Source organism: Heterodontus francisci, chromosome 14 (assembly GCF_036365525.1).
Source record: "Heterodontus francisci isolate sHetFra1 chromosome 14, sHetFra1.hap1, whole genome shotgun sequence".
In the NCBI taxonomy this organism is placed as follows: domain Eukaryota; kingdom Metazoa; phylum Chordata; class Chondrichthyes; order Heterodontiformes; family Heterodontidae; genus Heterodontus; species Heterodontus francisci.
This window is the reverse complement of record NC_090384.1, coordinates 89,176,694-89,196,083: the sequence shown is the minus strand read 5'-3', so window position 1 is coordinate 89,196,083 and position 19,390 is coordinate 89,176,694. Positions and strand designations below refer to the sequence as shown.

Genomic DNA, 19,390 nt, shown 5'->3' with positions numbered 1-19,390 from the left:
TCTGAATTGCAGAGCAGAAGGAGGAGTAGAAGGGAAGGTTCACCCTTCTAATGGGTCTTTGACTGGGTTTTGGAGAAATCGTAGCCAGAATTTTCCAGGCCCTTTGGCGACAGGCTGGAAGGTAGGAAGGCTGGCAAAATAGCATGTGAAGGTATCGGGAGGTAGGAGGGGTGCCTGATGTCTTCCCGATGCCATGTCATTTCACCAATGGCAGGAAAGTTGGTAGATCAGATGCCTGCCAGAAGACCATCCAAGCACTTAAGTGGCCAATTAAAGGCCACTTACCACCTTTCCAAGAATTTAGCCTGCATCGGAGGAGCCCACTGCCATGTGGGGAGGCCACTGTGTGAAACCTAAACTGCCCAGTGAAACCTGGTGGCCTCCCAGCAGATAACAGGGTGTGATGGGGGCGGGGTAGGGGGCGGTCCTTTATGTGCACTCGATGGTCCACGGATGGGTCCCCTGGTGGCAGTGGCTGCTCGCAGCAACAATGCCGTCAGCGCTCAGCAATCCGCCGCCCCCTCCCCCTTGGTCGCCAGGTCCTGCCTGCCTGGTCCCGGCATCCCCCAATCCCACTGACCTTTCTTCCAGGCGCCCTCTCCCTAGTGTTGCAGCCTCAGCAATGGCCACTGTTAGCAATGGCGCCGCTGAGCTCCTAGCCATCTGATTGGGCCAACAGCTCTTTGGGGCAGGCCACCATCCTTAATGGGATGGCGGCCAGTTAATGAGCCACTGCCTGTAATATGTTTCCCTGGGTCCCGCTGCCAGCTGAAGCGGGGTTGCTTCACACTTTCGGCTCTGGTGGCAGGATCTCTGCCACCTCCACAAAATTCAGTCCCATGTTTGTCTTTTTGGTTAAGATGACCTCAACCACCTAAATTCCAAAAGGTTGAGACTGTCAGTAAGGATATAAAAGAAATTCTCAGAGCTGCAGTAGGAGGGACCCTCTGAGGTTAGGGTTAAGGCATGCCAGTAGGGTAGAGTAGGGAGACTTTTGTATTATAGCTGGTTTTGCTTTACCTGACTTAAAGGTGCTTGGTGCTAGTTGTTCTAAATATTCTCGAGCTCATTAGTGTTAGTCAGTCCTATAAGTATTCCCTGTGTCATGTGTTGAGGATTGAGCCCACACTGTCCAATATCTAGTTATGTAATAGTGGGTGACCTGGGACCATGATATAGGAAGCTCTTGTTAGTTGATATCTTTAGCATTGCCCCTCATGTGACCTTTCCCAATCTTTCAGTAGGTGGATTGAAAACTCTTTAGTGACACAGGGCCTGATGTTGAAGTTTTATCTCTCAGACAACAAGTGAACGCAGAGTGATAATAACTAAATCTCATCTTAATCCAAATAACTACAGATTCCTTCTCATAAAGCAACAAAAAAATTAAATAACCATAGTATCCTTGTTGGTGAGTTTAACTCTTCCTAGTAGGTTTTCTGGTTCTGAATGGTACTGGGCTTATGAGGAGTGAGTTTCCCCTTGAGGCCAGCTCTCTTCCCAGACCTAACTGGACTGATTTGACTTAATATGCATTTTTTTTCTGACTGTGCTTATTGGAAGTGTCTGTTCATCTGCCTATTTCCCCATTCAGAGATTCGTCAGTAGGCTTGACAGTAAAATTGGTGACTGTCCACTACAGCATGGATTCTCAACAATTCAGATGAGTTAAAATGAACAAATGGATAGGTCATTCCAATGTGAAAGGGTGTGAATGCTCACTGGACTCTCAGGGCTTGGGCAAGAAAGTAGAGCAGCCAAGCAAGGAAGGACCATGGGGCTGTGAAGCATAGAAGTCAGCGAGGGAATGAAGTTCAGGTCTGGGGAATGGGGTAGTTAGGAGCTGAAATGGGGTGTAAGAGCTGAGTGGAAGAAGGATGGATCAGGGTTGCTTTCCTGTTAGCTAGCGACTAGGAGCGGCTGGACCTGGGAAAACATGAAACTGCTCAAGCATGAGTTAGGCTGACTTTAAGTATTGTTACGACTGCTCATGACAAAGCCCCCAATCAAAATATATGATTTTGATTGCAGTGGGAGCAATGCACTGTCAATTCAGTCCTGCCGCTCCACAGGTCACGTCATATTACTTTAAGCTTTCCAAATGGAAGGGAGCAGCAGCCGAATTGAAACAATCTAGTAGCCCCCGAATAAAGTGAACCAAACTAGGTATCTTTAGATATCAACAAAATAACTATTTATTAGAAAAAAGCTAAAATCTTAAACACTAAGATAAACCAATATCTAACGCCCTTATAACTTATTTAAAAAAAAACTAATTCCCGCATTTGCATACATATACTCGGTTTTAAAGTAGCTGACCGAAAAAATAGAAAAAAAGTAGTCTTTGCAGATTACGCTCCCGATGAATGGTCTTCTAATGCAACACAGTCAACTGCAGTCTTCCAAGGCCCGATGAGAAAAGGGCCTTTCTAGAGATCGGGGTTCAACAGTTCAGTTCGGCAGTTGTAGTATTAAACTCTTTCCCATCCCCCCCCCCCCCCCCCCCCACCAGTGATGGATGCAGCAAATATCAATGTGAAAGAAAAAAGCCTTTTTTCTTATTTCTTTAAGGAATTAATTTGGCTTGAAGCTTTTTAGAATTTTGAGATTTTAAATTGTTTCAGAGTGCTCTCCTTCCTTCACTCGCTAGAACAGTTTGTCAACTGACCAAACCAGTTTTTTGCCAGCCAGTTTTCAAAAGTCAAAACTGATACATTGAATCTGTGTTCTCTCTCTCTATATGGTTGTTGCCTGGCAACCAGAATGCACTTCGGCTCACTGACTCCAGAGCTTGCTGCCTCAAAGATGTACTAATCTTTTACAGTCTTAAAGGCGCACTACAATGTTTCCTGAGGAGAGAGAGAAAAAAACACAGGACCCTGACAGTAACAGCTCATACTTGTATTATAATGAGCTGTTGCAAGTTTCTGCTAGAGTTGAACAAATCTGTTCATTACTTGAGGTTGTGGAGCCCTTACTAATTTAAAAAAAAAAGTGTGGCTTTTGTGTCAGACATTGCAAAAATATAATCTTCAAGAGAGCATTTTAGTGTTTATCACAAAAGGAAATCTGAAATGTTGTTAACGTTTCCAAACTTGCTTTGAACACTAACTGACTGGTAATTTGCTTCCACAAAAACTGTACCAGGGAATCTGTCCAGAACTGTTGCTGACACCTGTCCAGAAAGGTAGAGACGATAAAATATCTACTTGAATCAGAATATCTAAATCATATGAATTTTAATGTTCTCTTTTACCATGCACATCTGCGTCTAACAAATTAATGACTCATAACAGTGGTTTTTGTATATTGTCACCTACAAACTTGTTTCTTAATCATTTGAAAGTATTTGTAACATGGAATCGGTAAATTCATTTATTTTGCAGAATTCTTACTTGTTATGTCCTATTCTGTGATGAATTTCAAGTTTAGGACATATTATGGACTGGAAAGGAACCAAAGGAATTTGTTCGGTTGATGATTGTTACAGTTGCTGGTTGGTTTTTAGAATGGACCTGTTTTATAAAAAGACAGTGATTTTCTTTTAGCAAAATTTTCATTTTTATTGAATTTGATATTTAAACTGATCAGCATGCTTGAACTTCCTGCTCTTTGGATGCATGCCATATGCAAGATATTTAATTCTATCAATAAAGTGTCTTCTAATTAAGATTAACTTATGGACAATTTCAGATAGTGGAAGGATTATGCCTTCTTGCCAACCTTGACATTGCCTTCTGTGAATCTTGTCAGCACTTCCAGCTGAATAGGCAGGAATAAATGAAAAGCTTTAAAACCTTTACTCTTAATCAGATGTAGAATGTTAGATAACAATTTGTCAAGAGCTGGAAAGAAATAATTGATCTAATGAAAAGAACAAGATGCACATCAAGGATCTAGACATCCTTGGTTAGGTCTGCTTGTGACCAGGATACAGAATAAGCTCCTTGGCTTCTCATCCTTTTGAGCAATCCAGCACACCACCTAGATCACAGAGACCTGATAGGCTAAATATCCACTGAATGTAAGGCTGTTATCCAATGAATATCTTTTTGTATAAAAAAATGAGATCCTTTTGAATTGAAAGGTCTTAGGAATTCTACCAGAGACAACCTTGCCTTGCCATAGATATAAAAACAAAAGTCATGGGTGGAGTACATTTTGAACTATTTTTACAACCAAAACTTCTGTAGATGATAAATGCCTATGCCTTGGACCCAGTTCAAATACTTGATGGAGTAAACCTTCCATTGATTTAAATGGAATGAAAATTGGTTGGTTTCTATAATAGGCATTTCAAACCACCAGATTACCACCCATATAGCAAAGACACAAATGTATTTTTTTATTTCTGCCAGATAGGACCAACTCTTCTTGGCACATATTTGCTCTTCACAATACTTTAGGCTGTGAGGTGGGCACTTCATGTCTTACATCGAGAGGGTATAATCATAGAGCAAGCTCACCTAGTGATACTCATTTTCCCTTAAAGGTGATATTCACAACAACAAACACTGTTTTGGGGTTCAGTAGAACCAGGATAAAGTCAAATCCCAGATTTGAGGCATCAGATTTGACCCTATTGAAGGAACCATACTAACTTGGATTGTAATTTAGACATGGTTAGAGAGCTTGGTGTGCTCCTAGGTTGTTGTGATGCCTTGGGACAAAGAGAAGAGATCTTGTGTTTTTGAATTTTTCTTCTCCAGTTTTCCTTTTGTGCCCAATAAATTGGAACAAATTATCAAAGATACAATTTAAGATGGCCATGCTATCTGACATCATTCTCTGGAATCTGGGTGTCACTGGCATGGGTAGCATTCGTTGGCCATCCCAAGTTGCCTTTAAGACGGTGGTAGTGAGCATTCTTCTTGAAATGCTGCAGGACATGTGATGAAGGAATTGCCACAAGTCTGTTAGGTAGGGACTTCCGAGATTTCGACCCGCTTACGGTGAAGGAACAGTAATATATATCCAAGTCAGGTTGCTGTCTGACTTAAAGGGGAACTTGGATGTGATGATGCACCATGCACCTAATGCCCTTGTAGTTCTAGGTGGTGGAGGTCACAGGTTTGGGAGGTGCTGATGAAGAAGCCTTGACGACTTGCTGCAGTGCATCCTGTAGATTGTAGATGCTGCAGCCACGGTATGCCATTGATGGAAGAAGTGGATGTTTAAACTAGTAGATAGGGTGCTGATCAAGCAGGCCGTTTTGTCCTGAATGGTGGTTTAAGTTCCTGAGTTTGTTGAAGCTGCACCTATCCAGGCATCACACTCTAGACTTGTGCCTTGTAGGTGGTGAAAAGGTGTTGGGAGATGAGCCTTCAGTCTGAGAATGGTTGCAAGTGCTTCAGCCTGTCTTTTGCACTTAAATGCTGGGCTCTGCAATCGTTGAAGCCAGAGATGTTCATGAAGCCTCCTCCTCTCATTAGTTGCTTAATTATCCACCACCTTTCAAGACTGAATGTGGAAGAGTTGTGGAGTTTTGACTTGATCCATTGGTTGTGGGATTCCCAAGCTCTGTCTATAGCCATGCTGCTTCTGCTGTTTAGTATGCATGTAGTCCTGTGCTGTAGCTTCACCGGGTTGGCATTTCATTTTCAGGTATGACTGATGCTGCTCCCAGCATGTTCTTCTATACTCCTCATACAATTAGGGTTGTTTGGTTTACTGATGATGGTGGAGTTTACTCAATTGAAGTCCCAAAGTAAGGCAACAAGTTCCAAAGGTCAAACCCATTTTGGAGCAAACAAGATATCTGGGTAAATCCTAAGTAATTCCTTCCTTGATCAGGAAGGGCTAACGGAGCATCTGAACTTACCACATATGGCTAATTTGGAAACCTAGATGTGACTAATTGCACTTCTGATTAGTATATAAAAGCTGAGTAATAGATACTCATTGGGCATGTGATCTCAATACATATATTCGCACAGTGTATGCATGTGTACTTAACCTTTTTGTGCTTTGGTTGGTAAAATGATAAGATGAAGAACAGAGTGCGCAAGTGTTTTTTGATCGGTGTGAGTGCTTTACTTCCTTGGTTACTGAATGGATGTTTAAGGAAATATAGTCTTGTGAAGTACTTGTGCTCATACTGGCAGTACTCCAGTGGTATTGCTGATGAGTTTGAAGTTATGCTGTAGCGGGGAGGGGTGCAAACTGCTGTTGGAAGATGTTAGAAAAATATTTGAAAGAGAGTGTGATACAAGTGTTCATTGTTTCCTGGAATATAAGTAAACCATGTTCTCCTTAGTGACTACAGGTGGATAATGCTTTCTCCTCAGGTAAAATGAAGCTGTACTCATTAGACTCAGAGGGAAGGTGCTTTTTGTGAATATTGGAGGCTTTCTTCACATATGATGGATACATATTGGTGCACGCTGTAGTCTGCTACTGACCAGGTCTTCCTTTGAAATGACATGAGCCCCATTACCTCAAATCTCTAGCTGCTTAGACAGCACCAGTCTTCCAGCAGAAAAAAACTTTGAGACAATACAAACACATAAGTGGCAACATTTAAGGAAATGTGACCATTTTCCTGTAATGTTTGTAATTTTTGTAAGCCTTTTATTGTACTACAAATTTGACTCCCAGTTTCTCAGCAAGAAATGGTAGCTGAATGGGTTTTCTGAAATTATTTTGATTATTGCTGAAAAACAAGACCTGCTGTCAAAGCTTTTTGTCTTGCACTCTTGAGAACAGACACAAAAATGCCAAATTTCAAAGTCCCTGCCACATAATTGGGCAGTGGGACAGTTGCCGTCAATATGTTAAGTGGCAACCCGCCGCAGAATCCATGGCAGCGCGGGTCCCGTGCAGGGCGGCCGCCATTTTCTGCTCCCGGTGGCGGGTCAACAAGATCCAGCCCTTTGTGGGAAAGAGGTCTGAATAGGCAAGCACAAATAATTGTACTTGCTTGCAAATTAATATTTGTTCAGCAGGCAATTGTTCGCTGCATTGCAAGCTTCAGTGTCCATTTTATTTTTCTGGAATACGTTAGTGAGCGCTACATGCAACACTTGTATAAATAATTGCAAGATTTTGCATCTATGTGCCTGTAATATTATAATTATGTCTGTAGATTGTACAGTGCTGCTGATCTGCAATGACTATCTGATCAGTGTGTACAAAAATCAAATTCCCAACACTCAACTCCTTGGGAAAATATGACTCAGTAAATATATAATTTATTCTCAGCACACAATTCCCATTATCTTTTGCCCTACTTTCCTCTCTTTTTTTAATTATTGAGCTTGCTTTTTAGTTGTCAGTTTTAAATTATTTTCAGCATTCTCCATGTAAAAGTTTAATACTTTTTTTTTCCCCCCCAAGGTGTTTAGTCTCTCTTTGCCTGACCTGAATATTTTTTTTCCCCTGTGTGCTTTGTTACGTTGCAAGATCGTGGCCTGCTCAGCATCCCTCTTATAGCAAAGCTTATCCATATTGCCACGTCACTCGCACCCCCCCCCCCCTCCCCCCCCCCCACTCCCTCACCCCCACCATCACCCTCAGAGCACAGCAGCAGAGCTGGGCTTGAGAATTCAAACACTGAACAATTCAGAAGAAATGGATTTGCAACAAAATGAAGCACGAGTCAGAAAGTCAAAGAAAAGTACAAAATAAGTACTAAAAATGAAGGAATTGTGCCACAGGCATTCAAATTGGAAGACAAAGAACGTAAGGAGAAACATGTGCAAAGAGGCACAAGCTATAAATAGGTGAAGAGAAAGTGCAATAATTAGAGAAAAGAGACAAGATAGAGGTAAGAGCAGGCCTAGAAAAAGAGGGCAACAGAACAGTTGAGAGAAACTTGTAGAGACCAGATTAATTCTCTTATTCCTATATAGAATGAAGGAGAGTGGAATGCAAAGTTAAGGAAATCAATGAATTGGAGTGGAGCATAATCAGAGTGTTGTTTGCATGAAGAAACAACACATTTTATTTTTAGTTTTGTATGTGATAAATGCCTTGACAGATCAGCTTTTTGAATTTTCTTATTGTCTCTGTACTGTTTGGATAAACAGCTTGACCCAGAAATTCATTTGGATCAGTTTTTAAGTGCCAAATGGGCACAGGGAATGATCCCTGTACATTAAGTCAGGGGCCCAAGCACAACGCGAAATTGGCCTTCGGTGTCATCTAAATACATGTAGCGAGCTGCTGGCATCTGTGGCGCCTCCACAGGCAACTCACTTGACAGAAGATACGAGTTTTGGGCTGAAGGCCTGCTACCCGACTTGAACCCAACGGGACCCGACGACATGTGTCGGGTTCAGGTCGGGTCGGGTCGCTCTTCCAGGTCCGGCTTTTGGGTTCGTTTCGGGCCGGGTCCGGGTCAGACACACACAGTATTAATTGGACTTGAAAGGTTGTTTAAAAAGATGAAGATTGGAGCCACGATGTCAGTGATTGTTTGGTCACGAGTTAAACAGAAACCCATGGACTTGTGCCCAGACAGGTTGTGCCACACTGTACCAGTATCTGTATTGCTTAAAATAAACACAGAAATTGCCCGAAGGCTCAGAAAATATCATTATACATTACCGAGACACTTGCTTTACAGGTTGAAATACTTGCTGCAAGTTTATCCAGTGAGCAGCTGCGATACAGAGACCAGAAAGGTCCTGAGTGATTAATTATTATAAAATATACAGTATTTATATAAGAAATATAAAATGATCACTGTCAGGACTCTAGTCTAGGTAATGTATGTGATATTTTCTGAGCCTTTGGGCAATCGCTGTGTTCATTTTAAGCAATACAGATACTGGTACAGTGTGACACAACCTGTCTGGGCACAACTCCATGGGTTTCTGTTTAACTCGTGACCAAACAATCACTGACTTTGTGGCTACAATCTTCATCTTTTTTAAACAACCTTTCAGTCAGGGTGGGAGTTTTTGTTGCTTATCTGCACAAACTGAAAAAGTGAAAAACGGATTTGGAATTGGAAGGGAGGTAAAGTGAACATTCCAGTGGTCGGGTTGGGCTCGGGTCGGTCGGGCGCGGGAAAAAATGGAAGGACTTGGGCCGGGCCGGGCTTGGGTCCGAGGTGGTTCAGTCGGGTTTGGGTTGGGTTTTATTTTTCCTGACCCGAGCAGGCGTTTATTTTGGGCTACCTGCCTCTCCAGAAATAGCCCTCAGCTATGTTCCTGAAGGGGGAAGGAGGGTGTAATGTAGTGCAGTCATGACTTCACCTTTTAAGAAACCGTAACTTTAAGAGGTCAGGCCACTGATGCAACTGATGATACGATCAGGCATACAGAGGAAGGAGACACCATTTTGAGAGACTCACTCAGCATATGGATTTACAGAGGGCAGACGCACACCACCAAGGAAAGAACTGTACCTGATATCATGCAATGTAAATAAGGAAGACAATAAATAGTGCTTGTGTTGAATCTGAATATAAAGCCTATGGTTGTCATTTAAAGAAGGCCTATGAACACAGCACAATACTACAGAGGGCAGGAGGAGCAGCACTGCTGTGGGTCAGTGAGGAACACTCTGGTTCTTCCTGGCTCCATATAAATTAAAAATAATTAAATGACCTTTTTGGTGGCGGCACTCTCATGGCTGTATCCACGTTGAGAAAACCTAAGTGGATCAGGTGCAATGCCTGCCCTGCTTAAGAGAGCCTAGTTGCTCACAATGGTTCTAAAACAGACATGAGGTTCCTCATTAGCATATGCAAGGGACCTAATGCCTGTTTTAGGCACCCACCCCAGATGCCTGGATGGCCTGACTCAATTTTGGGTTGGACATTTTTTCAGGCATCCTTGAAGCACAGGATATTGGTCCCTGAAGTTGTGTCTTGTACCCATTTTACAGCTATAAATTATGCTATAAGGTTTACTTTCTACCCACTGTGTTATTACCCACATCATTTCATGTTCATGCTGCTTGTCTAATTTTCTGAGCTGGAAGTATACCCTGACTTAAACTGCTGATGTTTTATCTTCAGCTTGTCTAGTCTCCAGACTTTTAACACTGGCACAGAGATCAGCCTTTCTGTACAAGTATTCTGTATTTGAGAACTGCTGAGTACAGACTGCATGCTTTTCTTCTGGCTATTCTCCCACCCTGACTGAAGTTAAATGATCATTGAATGAATTTGATTCAGATATTACTTTGGTAAGACTCCTCCACGATCATTGCTTGGAGCACTTTGACATCCCTTTCATTTAGGTACTGTTTGCAACCCTGATTTTTTTTTTAAACGAGGCTTCTGCAAAGGCAATGTGACTTTATGGCTATCATTCAGCTGGAATTTGGTAAGGATAATTTAACATTGATTATTTTAAAACATATGATTTATTTTTAAAATCTGCTGTATGAATTGTTTGATGGTTGAGGACTTTCCTATTGCAAGTAATGGGATTGTTAGTGCAGATTTATAACATTCCTATCGAATGCTTGTCAATACTCCACAACTTTAATCCATTAATCCATCTTTAGTTTCCTTCATATCTAATTCAAATTTTAGCTTCTGCTTTATGAAGCTCGAAATGATTAGTATTCCTAACCCATGCTTCATATTCTCTAAGACATACAACAAGTACCATGTACCTGACGGGAAGAAAGTTAGATTGTATTAAATATTCAAGAGAATATAAAGGGGTATAAGAAAATGCTATGTGGGGTAGGTTTTATTCAGCAGGCAGGGCAAGAATGGTTGTGGTTCAGCGGTCAGTAGAGGAAGATATAGTTCAATCTGACTTGCATCAGTTTGACTTTTGCATTTATTTGGAACCTTTGGATAATGTATGGGTGAGATTTCACATAGCAGTGCTGAAATGAATCAGGATGCTATCTGTTATTGAACATATTCACCAAGAAGCTGGACGGTCTATGGTACTACTGTGGCATAGGGTCATGTACGCCACACCTGGGGTAGAGTAGATGAAAGAAATTTTCTGTACCAACTGCCAACTATAACATTCCTTGCTTTCACATTTAAAGTATACTCTGTACTATTCTTAATGCTCTCAACCCTTTTGGACAGTCTTTAATTGTGGCCTGGCTAGAATAGATTGAAACTGCTTCAGGTATTATTAGAGATCCTGTCATAGAGTGAGACAGCACAGAAATGGGCCCTTCAGTCCATCGTGTCTGTGCTGGCCATCAAGCACCTAACTATTCTAATTCTATTTTCTAGCACTTGGCCCATAGCCTTGTGCGCTATGGCGTTTCAAGTGCTCATCTAAATACTTCTTAAATGTTGTGAGGGCTCCTGCCTCGACCACCTCTTCAGGCAGTGCGATCCAAATTCCAACCACCCTCTGGGTGAAAAAATCTTTCCTCAAATCCCCTCTAAACTTCCTGCCCCTTACCTTAAATCTATGCCCCCTGGTTATTGACCCCTCCGCTAAGGGAAAAAATTTCTGCCTATCTAACCTATAATCTTCTTCTTTGGCCTCCTTGTCTCAGGAGACAATGGGTAAGCACCTGGAGGTGGTCAGTGGTTTGTGGAGCAGCGCCTGGAGTGGCTATAAAGGCCAATACTGGAGTGACAGACTCTTCCACAGGTGCTGCAGATAAAATTGGTTGTCAGGGCTGTTTCGCAGTTGGCTCTCCCCTTGCACTTCTGTCTTTTTTCCTGCCAAAGGCCAAGTCTCTTCCACTCGCCACACTTTAGCCCTGCCTTTATGGCTGCCCGCCAGCTCTGGCGATCACTGGCAACTGACTCCCATGACATGTGATCAATGTCACAGGACTTCATGTTGCATTTGCAGACGTCTTTAAAGCGGAGACATGGACGGCTGGTGGGTTTGATACCAGTGGCGAGCTCGCTGTACAATGTGTCCTTGGGGATCCTGCCATCTTCCATGCAGCTCACACGGCCAAGCCATCTCAAGCGCCGCTGATTCAGTAGGGTGTATTTGCTGGGGATGTTGGCCGCCTTGAGGACTTCTGTGTTGGAGATACGTTCCTGCCACCTGATGCCAAGGATTCTCCGGAGGCAGCGAAGATGGAATGAATTGAGACGTCGCTCTTGGCTGACATACGTTGTCCAGGCCTCGCTGCCGTAGAGCAAGGTACTGAGGACACAGGCTTGATACACGCGGACATTTGTGTTCCGTGTCAGTGCGCCATTTTCCCACACTCTCTTGGCCAGTCTGGACATAGCAGTGGACGCCTTTCCCATGCGCTTGTTGATTTCTGCATTGAGAGACAGGTTACTGGTGATAGTTGAGCCTAGGTAGGTGAACTCTTGAACCACTTCCAGAGTGTGGTCGCCGATATTGATGGATGGAGCATTTCTGACGTCCTGCCCCATGATGTTCGTTTTCTTGAGGCTGATGATTAGGCCAAATTCATTGCAGGCAGCCGCAACCTGTCAATGAAACCTATAATTCCCCTCATAATTATGTAAACCTCAATCATGTCCCCCCTCAGCCTTCTCTGCTCGAAGGAAAATAACCCTAGCCTTTTCAGTCTCTTCATATGAAATGCTCCAGCCCAGGCAACATCCTGGTGAATCTCCTCTGCACCCTCTCCAGTGCAACCACATCCTTCCTATAGTGTGGTGCCCAGAACTCTACACAGTACTCCAGCTGTGGCCTAACTAGCGTTTGATACAGATCCATCATAATCTCCCTGCTTTTATATTCTATGCCTCGGCTAATAAAGTCAAGTATCCCATAGGCCTTCCTAACCACCTTATCTACCTGTGCTGCTGCCTTCAGTGATCGATGGACAGGTACACCAAGGTCCTTCTGACCTTCCTGCTTTCTAGGGTCCTACCATGCATTGTATATTCCCTTGCCTTGTTAATCCTCCCAAAATGCATTACCTCACACTTCTGAGGATTAAATTCCATTCGCCACTGCTCTGCCCATCTTACCAGCCCATTTATATCGTCCTGGAATCTAAGGCTTTCCTCACTATTTACAACACCACCAATTTGTCATCTGCGAACTTATTCATCATACCTCCTATATTCACGTCTAAAACATTAATGTACGCTACAAACAGCAAGGGACCCAGCACTGATCCCTGTGGTGCACAGTCCTCCACTTGCAAAAACCATTACCCTCTGCCTCCTGCCACTGAGCCAATTTTGTATCCAATTTGCCAAATTGCCCTGGATCCCGTGAGCTCTTACCTTCTTAACCAATCTCCCATGCGGGACCTTATCAAAAGCCTTACTGAAGTCCATGTAGACTGCATCAACTGCTTTACCCCCATCTGCACATCTAGTCATCCCCCTCAAAAAATTCAATCAAGTTAGTTAGACACGATCTCCCCCTGACAAAGCCATGCTGACTATCCTTGATTAATCTCTGCCTCTCCAAGTGGAGATTAATCCTGTCCCTCGGAATTTTTTCCAATTGTTTCCCAACCACTGATGTTAGACTCACCGGCCTGTAATTACCTGGTTTATCCCTGCTACCCTTCTTGAATAATGGTACCACATTCGCTGTCCTCCAATCCTCTGGGACCTCTTCTGTGGCCAGAGGAGATTTGAAAATTTGTGTCAGAGCCCCTGCTATCTCCTCCCTTGCCTCACATAACAGCCTGGGATACGTCTCATCTGGGCCTGGGGATTTATCCACTTTTAAGCCTGCTAAAATGGCTAATACTTACTCCCTTTCAATACTAATATGTTCAAGTACATCACAATCCCCCTCCCTAATCTCTACACCTACATCATCCTTCTCTTTAGTGAACACAGATGAAAAGTAATAATTTAAAACCTCACCTGTGTCCTCTAGCTCCACACACAGATTGCCACTTTGGTCCCTAATGGGCCCTACTCTTATCCTCTTGCCCATAATATACTTATAAAACATCATAGGATTTTCCTTTATCTTGCCTGTCAGTGTTTTTTCATGTCCTCTCTTCGCTCTCCTAATTACTTTTTTAAGTACCCCCCCCCCACACTGTCTATACTCTAGTGCCTCTGCTGTTTTCAGTGCTCTGAATCTGCCATAAGCCTCCTTTTGTTTTCCTGATCCAATCCTCTATATCCCTTGACATCCAGGGTTCCCTGGACTTGTTGATCCTACCCTTCACCTTTACAGGTACATGTTGGCTCTGAACTCTCACTATTTACTCTTTGAATGACTCCCACTGGTCTGATATAGACTTTCCTAGAAGTAGCTGTTCCCAATCTACTTTGGACAGATCCTGTTTTATCATATTGAAATCAGCCTTCCCCCAATTCAGTACCTTTATTTCCGATCCGTCTTTGTCCTTTTCCATAACTACCTTAAATCTTATAGAGTATGGTCACTATTCCTGAAATGCTCCCCCACTGACACTTCTACTACTTGTCCAGCTTCATTCCCTAGGATTAGGTCCAGTACTGCCCCTTCTCTTGTATGCGCAAGTGCATACTTTCTCCACACCAAAAATCCTTAGTTTTTTTTGGAGAAAGTATGCACTTGTGCTATTGCGTAAAAGGTATACGCAGGAGGATATCTTTTAAGGACAATGTCTTGTCTTGTCACTCAACTGTAAACTAGTTGCTTGGTCCAGTTGATAGGAACTGAAGATTAGCACTTAATGAAGTAGTTTTATTTGAGGAAGAAAAGGGAGCTCTGTCCTGAAATTTCTTAAAAAAAACGGGCATGTCAGTATTTTCCTGTTTGAAAGTAAGACATGAATATGAAATTTGCAAAGAAAATCGAATTGTTCTCAAAACAGTTAATAGAATAAGTCTAGCATAATATATCAGTGTTTTAATAAATACATTGTGACTGCAATGCACTAATGTTGATATAGTTTGCACTGTATCTTCATGTTTAATAGTTTGATCTTATTTTTTGTTGTACTGAACGCAGGTATTTTGAACTGGAGAGCAGCGGCCAAAGGGATGAGATCAGATATCACTACCGTTTCAACGATAAACCCCGCACTGAGGTGTTCCCATATCGACTAGCTGATGGACTGTGGCACCAGATTGCACTCTCAGTCAGTGCTTCCCATCTCTTGTTACATGTGGACTGCAACAGGTAAGCCTGGGAATACTGCATCTATGGTTGTAGGTGTTTGTTTTGCACGAAGCCGAAGGTCAGCCATGATCGTACTGAATGGCGGAGCAGGCTTGATGGGCTGTATGGTCTACTCCTGCTCCTATTTCTTATGTTCTTACGGTGTACGGAATTATTGATATTGGATGCTGTAAAGTCCACATCCTCCAACTCCATTGAATCACATTACTTGGCTTTAATTTTTAATAATCTTGAGTTTTAAACCATCCTGTTTTGAGAAAATTACTCACCATTGATACCAGAAAACCGTTTAATTAAAGTCAATAATGGGATGAGGATGATAGGTAAAAACATTAAGCCAGGCAAACATTTTTTTTTTATTCGTTTCATGGGATGTGGACGTGGCTGGCAAGGTCAACATTTGTTGCCCATCCCTAGTTTCCCTTGAGAAGGTGGTGGCGAGCTGTCTTCTTCAACTGCTGCAGTCCATCTGGTGCGGGTACACCCACAGTGCTGTTAAGGAGGAAGTTCCAGGATTTTGATCCAGCGACAGTGAAGGAACAGTGATATAGTTCCAATTCAGGATGGTGTGTGGCTTGGAGGGCAACTTGCAGATGGTGGTGTTCCCACACTTTTGCTGCCCTGTCCTTCTAGGTGGAGGAGGTTACGGGTTTGGAAGGTTTGGTCAAACGAGGCATGGTGAGTTGCTGCAGTGCGTCTTGTATATGGTACACTGCTGCCACAATGGTGGAGGGAGTGAATGTTTAAGGTGGTGGATGGGATACCAATCAAGCTGGCTGCTTTGTCCTAGATGGTGTTGAGCTTCCTAAGTGTTATTGGAGCCGCACTCGTCACACTCCTGACTTGTGCCTTGTAGATGGTGGACAGACTTTGGGGAGTCAGGAGATGGGTTACTCACCACAGAATTCCCAGCCTCTGACCCGCTCTTGTAGCCACAGTATTTATGTGGCTGGTCCAGTTCAGCTTCTGGTCAGTGATGACCCCATGATGTTGATGGTGGGAGATTCAGCGATGGTAATGCCATTGAACGTCAAGAGGAGATGGTTGAATTCTCTCCTGTTGAGATTCTCATTGCCTGGCACTTGTGTAGCATGAATGTTACTTGCCACTTGTCAGCCCAAGCCTGAGTGTTGTTCAGGTCTTGCTGCATATGGACACAGACTACTTCAGTATCTCAGGAGTTGTAAATGATACAGATGCCCCTGAGGTTGGAGGACAGACTGTGTTTTTCACTTTTGCTATGATTTAGGCAAAATAAATACTCACCAATAGCAAATGCTTACATACAAATCATTTATGTACTGTTGATTGGACAAATTGAAAACTTCATCCTTGCATTCCAGTGATTTTATGCAACAATCTGTATTAACACCAGTTTGAACATTGACTTGAAGCAGGAATCCCTATTAAACCCACTTTGAACAATGATTTTTAAAATACAAATTTGACATTTAATGCAGAAGAACTTAACATGAAGCTTGAGTGATTTCTTAATCCAACTTTTCAACCTAATATTTTGCCTGCTGCTTCTCAGTATGCTTTGACAGTTTATAAGTGTACTTTGTTTTAATAAAGCTCACATATGCCAGTTAAAGGGTCTAGCAAATACTAACCCTTGACTAGCTTATTTTTTGTACAGTCTGTGCACAACCTGTGAAATTTGTTTTTATTTCTGATGTTACGACCCGGTGAGAAAGGGGTCTAGGGTTCCCTCTCAGTCTTCACCTGGTCTTACCGTAACAGGGTTTAATTTTGAACACGCTTTTTTTTTTAGCTCCCCCTTTGTGAATCCTTGTTCGCTTACTTCCAATTATAAGGCAAAGAAACAAGCCAAACAGGTTTTCTTAGGTTTAAAGAAAAAAAGTTGAACTTTATTAAACTTAAACTCTAATTGGGTTAACGCCTACAGCTAGCGTGGGTGCGTCACGTATCATGCATATGCGATACACACATGCAGATATTGACAGAAAAGAGCAGAAGAAATAAAGTGGAAAAGTTTGAGGCAATATCTGAAGATGGTTTAGGTTACTGTTCTTCGAGCTTGCTGTAAAGTCCTTGATTGTAGGTAGGTTTTGCTTTTCGTTGGGGCCCAGTATTCTTCTTAAACCTTGTTTGATGTAGGAGACTTTTTTCTCTCTGGAGGTTTGTGTGTCCTCAATGGATCCAAAGGCTTGTGAGAAAGAGATGGGAGCAGACAGGAGAGGTCTTCTCACTCTAGGAGCAAACAGTCTTTTTTCAGTTCAAAAACTCTCTGGCTAGTTCAAAAAACCCTGGACCAGCCAGTTAGTCATGTGACCAGCTGGTTTAACCAGTCCTGGCTTTTGTGGATTGCATCACCTTCACAGTCTCTGGAATGCTCTTCCTTACACCTTCAATGTCTGATGATCAAAATCCATTGTGGGTTGAATGTGTCAGGGAATGGTCCTTTTGTCCCCACAAGCACCGTCTGTTAGTATGCAGATGTTTTTCAGCTAAGTGTCTGTGACAGGCCTTCTCTTCTTCCCAGCAAGTTTACAATCAATATTTATATGACAAAATTAATATGCCTCATTCTTGGCAGGTGGGGGACTGCATGACAGCGAACATGCAACTATCATTGCAGTTGACCACGCATCCTGTAGAAAACAGCCCGATCGATGCAAGTTATCTTCTCAGTGCTTGGGTGGATCTCCTGTTTAATTGAATGTCTTTCAATGTCAGCAGTAGCATTACTTTTTTTTCCAGGAGTGAATAGATTTTCTGACCCAAGGAACTTAGGAGAGCTAATAAATATTCTTGGTAATCAAATGGAAAGTTCAGTTAGTTAAATAGTGAACGAGAAAGCTTTACAATTCAATCAAAACCTTACCCAGCATATTTTTCCAATGGATTCCTGTCCAATAATGTGGCACACTTTTTGAGTTGAAACCTTTTCTTTGTCAGTAGTAATCTCATTGCTGCGGTAGTAGAACTGATGCATTGATTTTAACATCTCATTCAAAGGACAGCATCTTCAATGCTGTATTGAAATATCACGTTAGATTATGAGGTCAGATCCTTGAGTTCACAATCTCTGAGTCAGTGGTGAAAGCGTTACCAATTCAGCCAAGCCGATATTAATGTGGTATGAAATAGTTCTTAATAATAATGTGATAGAGCTTCTAATGTTAGCAGAAAATTCTTCCCTGACTTAAATCTTTTGAAGGATCTTGTTCAACTATGTGTGTTTACAAGAGATGTAAGTTAACCTGCAAAAATCAAATAGCAGTTTTTTTTTTTGTTTTTAGGTGTGTGCAACATTGGTAAGGTCACATTAATTGCCTATCTCTTGTTGCCTTGAGAAGATGTTGGTAGGCCTACCTTCTTCATTTGTAGCATTGTATAGTTGAACAACTTTGTAGAGTCAACCACGTAGTGTGAGCTCGACCCACGGGTTGGCCAGACCAGATAGGGGTTATAGGCTGCCTTCCCTGAAGAATCTTAGCTTTTCTGATGCCAGACAACAAATTACCAGATTTATTACATTTTAACTTCACAATTTGCCATGTGAGATCCAAACTCATGAGTTGTTAGCCTTATACCAGAGCTCCAACACCACTCCTTTTGTATTGTTTTTAAAGCTTTCCGAGAGGCTGTGAAGCTATTTTGAGACCAGCCTCGTCTTTGGACTTAACCTGTTCAAAGAAACCCCTCTCACAAAGGACTGCTGATGTCTTTAAAGGATGGGTGGGGACACTTGCAACTAATTATTGGTCCAAAGTAGGGGCCGGTAGACTGTTTAGCTGGACTAAGAGAACAGCTGTTGAGAATCTGAGCACCAAATATATACATTGTTGTCATTAATTTAAGTTTATGTGGCTTGGGAAACTGTGGTTGAAGTGATTTGAATTGTACTGGAATGCATCCTTGGCTGGAGCTTTGGCAGTAGATAATTGCCTGCAAAGTAGAAGGCCTGATCTCTCAATGTGCTGCCTGTATTGCACAATACCTTTGAAATGAGTAAGTGGAAACCAAGAGAATGGCATTATAAAATAATTAATTTAATGAAGGACATGTATGGGCCACCACTTTCCATGGTGAGGTTAACCTCAAGCATTTGGCCTATAAGGACCCTATAAATTAGAATTCAATTCAAATCATTGTAAGACTCATCGGGGAGAGAATGTAGTATAAGAGCATTTAATTTGAAATAGAGACCTCTACAGGTTTAAAATCTGATATTGTAGAAGATTACTCTGTCCAAAGGGACAGCTGTCAGTGTGGTTCATGTTGGAGCTTTTACTTGGTAACATTTGTGTGTGTGTCTACTACTGATAAATCTACCTTCCAATCTGACTATGAAAAGTAAGTTACAATGAATAATGTAGGAGTTTGTGGCAGATAAATGTCTACCTAATGTGTGACCGAGAAATCTTTTAGTATTTGTGTCATGCAAGGATGGAAATCTA

At 42.2% G+C, this 19,390-nt stretch overlaps 1 protein-coding gene across 3 annotated transcripts in view; it reads left to right on the top strand.

Moving 5' to 3' along the window:
* The window catches only part of LOC137377143 (protein kinase C-binding protein NELL1-like), an 828,881-nt gene that overhangs the window by 11,730 nt on the left and 797,761 nt on the right, over positions 1 to 19,390 (top strand). For all 3 annotated transcript variants that reach the window (XM_068046502.1, XM_068046504.1, XM_068046503.1), the window contains exon 4: positions 14,793 to 14,963. In XM_068046502.1, the coding sequence (XP_067902603.1) occupies positions 14,793 to 14,963 (171 nt within the window). The remainder of the gene's footprint in view (positions 1 to 14,792; positions 14,964 to 19,390) is intronic.